The sequence below is a fragment of the Benincasa hispida genome, chromosome 4, assembly GCF_027475165.1.
Source record: "Benincasa hispida cultivar pf3 chromosome 4, pf3_genome.v1.1, whole genome shotgun sequence".
NCBI classification, from domain to species: domain Eukaryota; kingdom Viridiplantae; phylum Streptophyta; class Magnoliopsida; order Cucurbitales; family Cucurbitaceae; genus Benincasa; species Benincasa hispida.
Genome location: NC_143481.1, coordinates 70,399,774 through 70,411,353, shown reverse-complemented (window position 1 = coordinate 70,411,353; position 11,580 = coordinate 70,399,774). Strand labels below are relative to the sequence as shown.

Genomic DNA, 11,580 nt, shown 5'->3' with positions numbered 1-11,580 from the left:
TCTTCGACTCTTCGCCTCTTCGCCGTTGACCACGCGCCTCTCTACCGACCTTCGTCGTCAGTCGCGCGAGTTCGCACATTTTTTTTCTCCGTTCCGCCTAGCAGAAGATCAACCTCCAATGATGGCAATCGCGCCTTCTCCGCCGCTTAATCGTGGGCTTCTCAGCAAGATCATCCTCGCCGTCAGCTGTACTGCTATCGATTGTGGGTCTTCCAGCCACATCGAGTTTTTCCCTTCCAAGTGGCGTTCTCTGTCTACCTGTTGTCATCAGCGCTGGTGGCGGTCGGTTCACGGTAGTCCGCCGAGCGGTCTATTGGGGGTAAGTTCGTTTTCTTTGTTTTGTTTGCAGCCCATTGTTCTTTGGGGATTGTTGGGCCTAAGCTAACGTTCATCTATGGATTTTGCAATTGGTTTCAGGAATGTATGTCGGTGAAGGAAGTTCTTGAGCGGAGTAGGATCTTGTTTTGGGACAGTGCATTATCCTGAGGTAAGTGGTTTACTGCTGGTTACCCTAAGATGATGTTAGGCCTACTGAGAAATTTTTATGTCATATGTGAAACTGTGATGCAATCTATTATGGGTTTTTGTGCTGAATTTGATGTGTTGAATTTGAAGTATTCTTACTGTGATGAAGTTGGATGTAAGGATTAAGGGGATACTATGATAAGGTGCATGGATAAACTGGGGGTAGTGGGCTATTGTTGAAGCATGAATATAATGTGTTAAGGCCTGATGTTTGAGTACTGATGTATGAGTTATGAGTAGACTGTGAAACAGTTGATTGAAGTATAGATAACGGTGTTAAAGTTTTATGCTGAGTCATGGCCTTGATTGCATGCTTATGTTTGATTATGTACTGGATGTATGTAAGCTTATGTCCATATGAGATTTTAGTGACTGTTAGTGTACCATTGGGCCATGCACATCGCATGGGTCACACCCTATGCTTGTGTATGGTGTCCTTTTTGGGATCACCCCTTGTATTTATGCCATGATCTTTGTGTCACTACTTATGAAAGCATGCTTTCAGGTTCGCCCCTTATGCCTATGCCTATGCCTATGTTTATGATGCCCTTGTGCATTTTGGGTCCAATGGATAGACTAATAGATCACTGAGTGGGCCGCTTACTGAGTATATTTTTATACTCACCCTTTTCTTTCCCCATTTTTTAGGTAAGAGTAATGACAGACTGGTGCATGACAAGAGAGATCCGTGACCTGGCCATTAGGACGATTAACTGTTTCCGTATATAGAGTATTACGTTTTGAAATCTGTAGTGTGCCACTTTCGTTCTCATCGACAATGCCAAGCGCAAGTGGCACTCGGCTGAGAGAATGATAGAAGCCGGTGGAGGCCAAGCCACATGGGATTAGTTGAAGGAGTGGTTTTATGAAAAGTACTTCTCTACTCATATGAGGTACAACAAGCAGGTTGAGTTCATGAACTTGAAGTAGGGAACCATGATAGTGGAAGAGTATGAAGAGGAGTTTGACAAATTATCTTGTTTTGCTACCGAAGCAAAGAGGGTTGAAAGGTTTGTACAAGGACTTTGAGACGGGTTGCGAGGCATCGTGTAAGCTCTAGAGCCTCCCACCTATGTCGTAGCCTTCCAAGCGGCAACGCGGGTGGGTTGTTCTTCAGGGATAGAGTTCCTGAAGTCCCTGATAGAGGAACTGGCCCCCAGCCAGAAGAGGAAGGTTGAGCAGAAAGCTCCGGGACGTCCGAAGAAGGTCCAGAGTACAATCAGGTCAGTAGGGCATGCTCAATGACAGGCTACGACTTTAGGAGGAGTTTGGAGGGAAAGGCCGGTATACAAGTCTTGTGGGAAGCGTCATTGAAGACGCTGTCTGATTGGCATAGGGACATGCTTCAGATGTAAGCAGGTAGGGCATACGGTAGACCAATGCCCTAGCAGTGGTTTCGAAAGTGCGGGGGGTCATCCCCTGAGTTTGCATCAGGGTAATTCAAGCCGACAGCAGCAGCAGGGTCGGTCTATGCCACCAGTCGTCAGGAAGCTAAGCACTCGGGACATTGGTGACAGGTACGCTCCCAATCTTGGGGCATTATGCCTTGACATTTTTTGACTCTGGCTCGTCCTACTCTTTCATTTCATCGTTGTTTGTAAAGCATGCCATGTTAGTTTTGGAGACTTTGGGCTATGTTTTGTTAGTGTCTACATCGTAGGGAGAAATTATGATAGCCAGTGAAAAGATAAAAGCATGTCAGTTAGAAATAACAAACCGCACCCTTGATGTGACTTTGATAGTATTAGATATTCATGATTTCGATGTAATTCTGGGCATGGATTGGTTGGCTGCCAACCATGCTAGTATAGACTGTTCCCGTAAAGAGGTGAATTTTAACCCTTCTAGAGAAGCCAACTTTAAGTTCAAAGGGGTTTGGACAGTAGTCTCGCCTAAGGTGATTTCAACAGTTAAGGCCAAGAGATTGATTAGCCAAGGTGTCTGCAGTATCTTGGCTAGCATAGTTGACAAAGGGAAACCAAGGTTGCACTAACCTCTGAACCAGTTGTGAGAGATTATCCGATGTATTCTCGGAAGAACTTCCAGGATTGCCTCCACCAAGGGAGATTGATTTTACGATTGAACTGAAGCCAGACACTATTCCTATATCCAAAGCTCCGTACAAAATGGCTTCGGCAGAATTGAAAGAATTAAAGGTTCAATTGTAGGAACTGCTTGATAAAGGGTTCATACGACCCAATGTTTCCCCGTGGGGTGCACCAGTATTGTTTGTGAAGAAAAAGGATGGGTTATTATGTTTATGCATAGACTACAGGGAGTTGAATAAGGTGACCATTAAGAATAAGTACCCGCTTCCTAGAATCGATGACCAGTTTGACCAGCTACAGGGTGCTACCGTATTTTCCAAGATTGACCTACGGTCAGGTTACCATCAGCTGAGGATCAGGGATAGTGATATTCCGAAGACTGCATTCCGATTCAAATATGGGCATTACGAGTTCATTGTAACGTCTTTTGGTCTGACTAATGCTCCAACGGTATTCATGGATTTGATGAACTGGGTGTTCAAGGACTTCCTAGATGCCTTTGTAATCGTTTTTATTAAGACATTTTGATATACTCCAAGACAGAGGTGGAGCATAAGGAACATTTTAGGAAGGTCCTAGGAACAGTTAGGGAAAACAAACTGTATGCAAAGTTTTCTAAGTACGAGTTCTGGCTACGAAAGGTGTCCTTCCTTGGGCACGTGGTGTCGAAGGACAGGGTTTCAGTGGATCCAGCTAAGATTGAAGCCATTACCAATTGGCCCTGCACTACGACGGTCAGTGAGGTGCGTAGTTTTCTGGGTTTGGCCGGATACTATCGTAGTTTTGTAGAGAATTTCTCCAACATGGCCATGCCATTGACCCAGCTAACCAGGAAGGGAGCTTCGTTTGTTTGGAGCAAAGCGTGTAAGGACAGTTTTCAGGACCTCAAGCAGAGGTTGGTTTCAGCCCTGGTTCTCACCGTACCAGACGGCTTCGGGAACTTCGTGATCTACAGTGATGATTATAAGAAGGGTTTGGGTTGTGTGCTTATGCAACATGGTAGGGTGGTCACCTATGCCTTTCGCCAGTTAAAGAACCATGAGCGCAACTATCCTACCCATGACTTCGAATTAGTAGCGGTATTGTTTGCCCTGAAGATCTGGAGACACTACTTGTATGGGGAAAAGATCCAAGTGTTCACCACCACAAGAGTCTGAAATACTTCTTCACCTAGAAAGAGTTAAACATGAGGCAACACAAGTGGCTCGAGTTAGTAAAGGATTATGACTGCGAGATTCTCTACCACCCAGGTAAGGCGAATGTGGTAGCCGATGCCCTCAGTCGAAAGGTAGCTCATTCGGCCGCCTTGATCACTAAGTAGGTTTAGTTGTGTAAAGACCTGGAACGAGTAGAGATTACGGTGGCAGTGGGGGAAGTCACTTCGCAGCTAGCCTAGTTGACAGTGCAACCAATCTTGAGGCAGCAGATTATTGATGCACAGCGGGGTGATCTCGACTTGGTTCAGAAGTGTTGTCAGGTAGGGTCAGGTCAGGCAAGTGAATTTTCTATGTCAGTGGACAAGGGTCTTTTGTATCAGGGACGGTTGTGCGTCCCAGCAGATGATGGGTTAAAAGGGGAACTCTTGGCGGAAGCTCATAACTCTCCATTCTCGATGCACCCAGGTAGTACCAAGATGTAAAACGATATTACTGGTGGCCCAATATGAAAAGGGAGATAGCTAAATATGTCAGTAGATGTTTAGTCTGTCAGCATGTGAAGGCCCCGAGGCAGAAGATAGTAGACTTGCTACAACCTTTGGATGTGCTAGAGTGGAAATGGGAGAGGGTGGCTATGGATTTTATTACGGGGTTGCCCAGGACAGCGAAGGGTTTCTCGGTGATTGGGTTGTGATAGACAGACTCACTAAGGTGGCACATTTTATTCTAGGAAATCCCACGTACGCGGTGAGTAAGGAGATAGTAAAGTTGCATGGAGTGCCAGTGTCAATTGTGTCCGACAGGGACCCTCGTTTCACCTCCAGTTTTTGGAAGAGCCTCCAGGCAGCTTTAAGGTCACAGTTGAACTTCAGTACAACGTTTCACCCTCAAACTGATGGGCGAACAGAACGTTTAAATTAGACATTGGAGGACATGTTGTGCGCTTGTGCGTTGGAATTCTCAGGGGGTTGGGACTCCCACTTACATTTGGCAGAGTTTGCTTATAATAACAGCTATCAGGCTACCATTGGTATGTCGTCGTTTGAGGCTCTTTATGGCAGAGGTTGCAGTTCTCCTGTTTTCTGGGGTGAGATTGGGAAGAGGAAACTAGTGGGGATTGAGTTAGTGGAGTTGACGAATGAAGCCATGTAGAAAATCAGGGCCAGAATGCTAGCAGCACAAAGTAGACATAAAAGTTACGAGGATGTTAGGCGAAAAGATTTGGAGTTCGAAGCAGGTGACAAGGTGTTCCTGAAAGTGGCGCCGATGAAGGATGTCCTGAGATTCGGGAAGAAGGGTAAGCTAAGTCCGCGTTTTGTAAGGCCATTCGAGATTTTGGAGCGGGTTGGTTTTGTGGCTTACAATTTGGCCTTGCCACCGTCCCTCTCCGCGGTCCATAATGTATTTCATGTCTCCATGATGAGGAAGTATTTAACGGACCCGTCTCATATGGTGGACTTTGAGCCCTTGCAACTGAATGAAAACTTGAGTTACGAGGAAAAGCCCGCGCAAATTGTGGCCAGGGAGGTGAAAGTTTTGCGCAGCAAGAAGGTGCCACTGGTGAAGGTTCTGTGGCAGAATCATCAGTTTAAGGAAGAAACTTGAGAGCGAGAGGATAAGATGAGGGTACTGCATCCAGAGCTCTTTCAAGATTAGAACTTTTGAGGACGAAAGTTTACTAAAGGGGGGAAGAGTGTAACACCCCAAAGTTTTTTTTAAAAAAAAAACAACAACAACAAAAAAAAAGGAAATCGTTGGCTATTTTGAGAATAAGGAATTAGGGTTTTAAAGGGGGGTCTTGGGTTGTGTGCAAGAAGAAAGAAAAAAAAGGAGAAAGAATTTCTTCTTTCTTTTTCTTTTTCTTCTTCCTCCTCCAGCCCCTCCCCCCTCCCCCCTCTCCCCCTCCCCCATTCTTTTTATTTTTCCTTAAGTCACCGTTGAGCCTTCCGGACACCGCCGCTCGACGTCAACCAAGTCTTTTCGCCTCTCCACCGTCGACAGCATGCCTCTCCGCCGACCTTCCTCGTCAATCGCGTGAGTTTGCCTATTTGTTTTCTCTGTGCTGCATAGACGAAGCTTGACCTCCGACGACGGCAGCTGCGGCCCTCCGCCGCTCGATCGTGGGCCTCCTAGCGCGATCATCCTCGCCATCAGCTATGCCGCCGTCGATCGTGGGTCTTCCAGCCGCGCCGGGTTTTTCTCTTACAAGCGTTGTCCTCTGTTCGCCTGTTGTCATCAGCGCTGGTAGCGGTCGGTTCGCGGCAGTCCGACTGAGCGGTCTATTGGGGGTAAGTTCGTTTTCTTTGTTTTGTTGGCAGCCCATTGTCCTTTGAGGATTCTTGGGCCTAAGCTAACATTCACCAATGGATTTTACAATTGGTTTCAGGAACGTGTGTTGGTGAAGGAAGTTCTCGAGTGGAGTAGGGTCTTGTTTTGGGACAGTGTGTTATCGTGAGGTAAGTGGTTTACTGCTGGTTGCCCTAGGATGATGTTAGGTCTACTGAGAAATTTTTATGTCGTATGTGAAACTGTGATGCAATCTATTATGGGTTTTTGTGCTGAATTTGAAGTATTCTTACTGTGATGAAGTTAGATGTAAGGATTAAGGGGATACTGCGATAAGGTGCATGGATAAACTGGGGGTAGTGGGTTAATGTTGAAGCATGAATATAATGTGTTAAGGCCAAATGTTTGAGTACTGATGTATGAGTTATGAGTAGACTGTGAAATATTTGACTGAAGTATGGGTAACGGTTTTAAAGTTTGATGTTGAGTCATGGCCTTGATTGCATGCTTATGTTTGATTATGTACTGGATGTATGTAAGCTTATGTCCATATGAGATTTTAGTGACTGTTAGTATACCATTGGGCCATGCACATCGCATGGGTCACACCCTATGCTTATGTACGGTGTTCGTTTTGGGATCACCACTTGTATTTATGTCGTGACCTATGTGTCACTACTTATGAAAGCGTGCCTTCGGATTCGCCCCTTATGCCTATGTTTATGATGCCCTTGTGCATTTTGGGTCCAATGGATAGACTAATAGATCACTGAGTGGGCCCAGTAGTGGGCCGCTTACTGAGTATATTTTTATACTCACCCTTTTCTTTCCCTATTTTTCAGGTAAGAGTAATGACAGACTGGTGCATGATAAGAGAGATCCGTGACCTGGCCATTAGGACGATTCACTGCTTCTGCATATAGAGTATTACATTTTGAAATCTGGTTTAGGAGTTAGATGTTTTTCACTTTTATGCAAAAGATATCAATTTTATTATTTGACTATTTAATTTCACTCATTTGTTTTAGTAGGGTTTAGGGGTACCCTGAATAGTAAATTATTTTATTTTATTTTGCTTCAGTTTATTTATTATTATTTAACTATGTTTTCACATCTTTGCTCGTTTGAGCATTATTAAATAAAATCTTGGCTCTTTAATTTGGTGATTTAAAAGAAATTGTATGATTGAGTCTATGCATGCATGAAGTGGCGTCCTAGAATGTTGTAGGAAACTAGGGTCGTTATATATTGAGTTTAAATTTCCTTTTCATTTGGAAAATTAGGATCAAATTGAAATAATTGAAAAAAATTTGTTGGTTAAATTGAATTTAATTGATTAGATATTCGAACTGATTATCTTGAAAATATTGAATTTTGCTTGCTTTGATTTTGGATTTTATGGCCAATTGAAAATAAAAATTAAAAGAGATAATTCATCTCATGTGGTTTTGAATTGATTTAAATATTTGTAAGGATTTAATTTGTATCAAATTGATGGATCATGTGCCCTTTAATTTTTGTTTTTGAAGCCTAAATTGAGATATTTAGAAATATTTTATTTATCTTTTCAAAAATTTTTTTAAAAAATAAAAGAATTGAGATTTTTTTTAAAAAAAATTAAATGAGAGTGAAAAGAGGCAAAAAAAATTGGGAGAAAGCAATTCTGTTTTTCAATGACAGCTTCCACAAAATTGTTGATGGCCAGAGTTTGAACCGTTGGATCATGTTCAAATTTGGTCAGTCTGTTCGAGACATATAGAATTGCATTTTGAATGGTTGGATCGTTGTCTGAAGCTCTGGTTTGTTCATAATCGCTATTGAATATAATCTGTAAAACTAGAAATTCCCCTTCTCTCTCACTCTCGCAAACCCTCCTCATGCAAGACCCTCGCTACTAGCCGCTAACGTAAACAATTTATGCCGTTCGACAGCAACACCCATTGCCTATCTACTGTAGCCATGAGCTGACGCGCCTTCAGCTGCCACTGCCCGATCTTTGCCGAAATCTTGAGAAAAACCTTGGATTCAAGATTTGGAAGTTTTGAGGCATTGACCATCAAGCTAGAGACCATTTTTCGTTTTGAAGAAAATTGTTAAAGATCGGTCCAAGATTGGAGTACTTTAGAGTTTGCAATGTGTAGTCCAGCGGATTTGAGTTTGTTCGGCAAGTAGTTTGTATTTTGAATGTTATAAGTCGTCATCCATTGAGTTTTAAAATCTTCTAAGAGGAGATTTTGGAGTTGAAATCCTACGAATGTCTGTTGATCAAGTTTCGTTTGGGGGACTCAATTTAGGACTTATTTGGTTGGAGATCATTAGCTTGGATTAATATCTAAATTTGACTTCGAGGTAAGTAATCTTACTATTGGAACTGCCTTTGTGCCAGCGATAAACTGTAGATTTAATATTGAGGATTCTGCAATTGTTTTCAAGGATAATTTTGATTGTTCTGAGGATGTGGTAATATATCTGAATATGATTACATATGAGCTTGATTTATAATTTTATGAGTTATATTAAAATGATAATTGAGCATGACCTTTAAATTATGAGTTAAGTGGCACTTCTACTAGAATGTCTCAAAGCTAGACGAGGATTAGACATTTGCTGATCTAAGTAGTTATGCAATTTATTATGAGAATGTATAGACTGTACGATACATTATGAAATCCTGAATACTTTATTGTTTACACGATTGAGTGCATGAAAGTGATGTACTACAGTTGATCCATTTAAAATTAGACTAGATATGTATGTTGAGGTTAATCAACATGAGGTTGACGAGGAGATTTTAGATGACTCAGGATTAAGTGAATGTTATATGTAATTTGAAATTAGATGCAATCTCTTTTCCTTTCCAGACTATGTGACTGCATGAAACTGATGCATGTCTAAGGGCACTAGTACATGAAAGAGATGTACTAGGGCTGATATGTATGAAAGTGATACATACATAGAGGGTACTGGGGTGTACGAAAGAGGTACACATTCAGTGGGTTATGTGTATATGAAAGAGGTGTATACATAACCATGTGTACGAAAGAAGTATACATCCCTACGTTCATAGAGAGGATCTAGGGTGTACGAAAGAGGTACACACTCAGTGGGTTATGTGTATATGAAAGAGGTATATACATAACCAGGTGTACGAAAGAAGTACACACTCAGTGGGTTATGTGTATACGAAAGAGGTATAGATATAACCAGGTGTACGAAAGAGGTACACACTCAGTGGGTCATGTGTATATGAAAGAGGTATATACATAACCAGGTGTATGAAAGAGGTACACACTCAGTTGGTTATGTGTATACGAAAGAGGTATATACATAACCAGGTGTACGAAAGAGGTACACACTCAGTGGGTTATGTGTATATGAAAGAGGTGTATACTTAACCAGATGTACGAATGAGGTACACATTTAGTGAGTTATGTGTATACGAAAGAGGGGTATACATAACCATGTGTACGAAAGAGGTACACATTGAGTGGGTTATGTGTATACGAAAGAGGTGTATGCATAACCATACGTACGTAAGAGATTGTGTTTCCTTCGGGATTCACTAGCAGTTGTGGGTCCTACGGGACTTACTAGAGATAATGGGCATATTTAGCTATAGTAGGATAGAACTTAGTTTTTCATGTATGTATGTGTCCCATGAGGACTAGGACAGTTTATATGTTTCACTAGAGGTAGGCATGTAGAAGACATAGATGCCTAACCTGACCCCAGTAGTGGGGTTACTTACTGAGTATTTTATACTCATTCTTTCTCATGTTGTTGTTTTAGGTAAAGGTAGAGATGCACCAGCGACGGACAAGCGGAATTTGTGATCGAGCCATTAGGACTAGCTTTATGCTTCTACTCATGAGATTTAGATTTCTTTTCATGTTTTTCTTAACTTTCAGGTTTGATGTTTAAAACTTACTATTAAGAATCGTTTTCAGACTTATTTATTATCATTTATGATTTATGGGTACCCTACTGTTGTTTTTAATGTTTGAATTTAATGAAAGTATTTTGAATTTACCTTATTTAATTAGCATTTATTTCACCATAACAGAGTGTCATTTTAAGTTTCATGCATGCATCTATTTAGTAACTGCCTAACTTAAGTCCTAGGGGGTCGGGTCGTTACAGCGAAGAAAGCCTTGGAGCTTGTAAATTTAGACTCTGTGGTCCAATGAGTGTTAGAGCTCGAGGTGGGTATGGATATTTCATCTATTTTATAGATGATTATTCAAGGTATGGGTATCTCTACCTAATGCAATGTAAGTCTGAAGCCCGTGACAATTTCAAAGAGTATAAGGCTGAAGTTGAAAATGTTGGATTTTATGTCCTAAAACTAGTAGTTTGTAAATTAATAAACCTATTCTGTTTTGTTTTTCGATAAAGTTGTTATTGAAATAGTAATCTTGAATCCAATAAACTAAGGTTCTGAGGCTATTTAATGTAGTTTGAACTTTATGTAGTGACATAAAGGTGGATCAAGTTCAAATATATAGCCAAAACGGTCTATAGTATATGAATAAGGTTGGGCGCCTTATTCTAGGGACACTATGGATGCGGCCCACTTTTTAGTTAGTACAAACGATGTGATCCTGAATCGTTCGTATAGAGATATGTGAGTGGGATCATCCTATGTAAAGAGTTTGCATAAGATTGAACTATGAATTGGTCACTTTTTACGTTATAAATTCCGTTTTATGTATAAAACTGACTATTTTGTTACTTGATGACCTAGGTAACTTAATCTTAATCCTGAGCTAACTATGAACTCCTGTTCACTCGTAATTATCCTTAGATTTGCATAGGTGAGGGCAGCTCATCATCACTGGCCCAATAAGCCTCCCATTTCAGGAGTAAGATCAGGTGGATAACTGGGAACATAGGGTGCAAGACAGAATTCACTCCTACTCATTATAGGGATAGTAGATAGATTGTTCCCTTTAGTACTAAATCCAAGTCTTGAATAAGGGGCCCCACCCTCTCCTTGGCCCGAGAGGGATTCGGTTTATAGGTTGGACCTTAAACCAGTTGTTCATTAGAGGATCAGTGGAACTTAAGGAACAAGATGTAGTCTTGAGGGTAAGACGGTTTTTATGACCCAACCGAGATTACGAACAACCTGTGAAGGATTAGCTTACTAATCATGGTTATATCAAATGGACACAAATATATCTATAGTAAGGGGAGTGCAACTACGGGACTATAGTAGAATGACCCGTTAGTTAACGAATGTTGATTAGCTCCGTCTAAAGAGTTTAGCCAGCTAATCTCGGATCGTTGGAGCCCATGATCTATAGGTCTATTAGGTTCCCCTACTAGCTTATATGGAATAAACTTAGAATAGTATGATAGAATGATTCGAATTGTTCGAATTAGGTGAAGAGAGAGAAACCGACAAGTATATGTGATATAGTGGTCGAGTTTTTCAATTTAGAGATACAGCTTTAATATTTAAATGGGATTTAAATATCAAGAATATGAATACGTTCATATTCGGAAGCTCGAAAATAATGGAAATGGTCAAAGATGTAAAAAGTCAAAGAGTTGACTTTTGA

General features: G+C 41.3%; 1 protein-coding gene across 1 annotated transcript; it reads left to right on the top strand.

Moving 5' to 3' along the window:
• Positions 1-4,897: 4,897 nt before the first annotated feature.
• LOC150036924 (uncharacterized) lies at positions 4,898-5,335 on the top strand. Its single transcript, XM_090313274.1, has one exon. The coding sequence runs from the start codon at positions 4,898-4,900 to the stop codon at positions 5,333-5,335; it is 438 nt and encodes a 145-aa protein (XP_090169400.1).
• Positions 5,336-11,580: the final 6,245 nt, after the last annotated feature.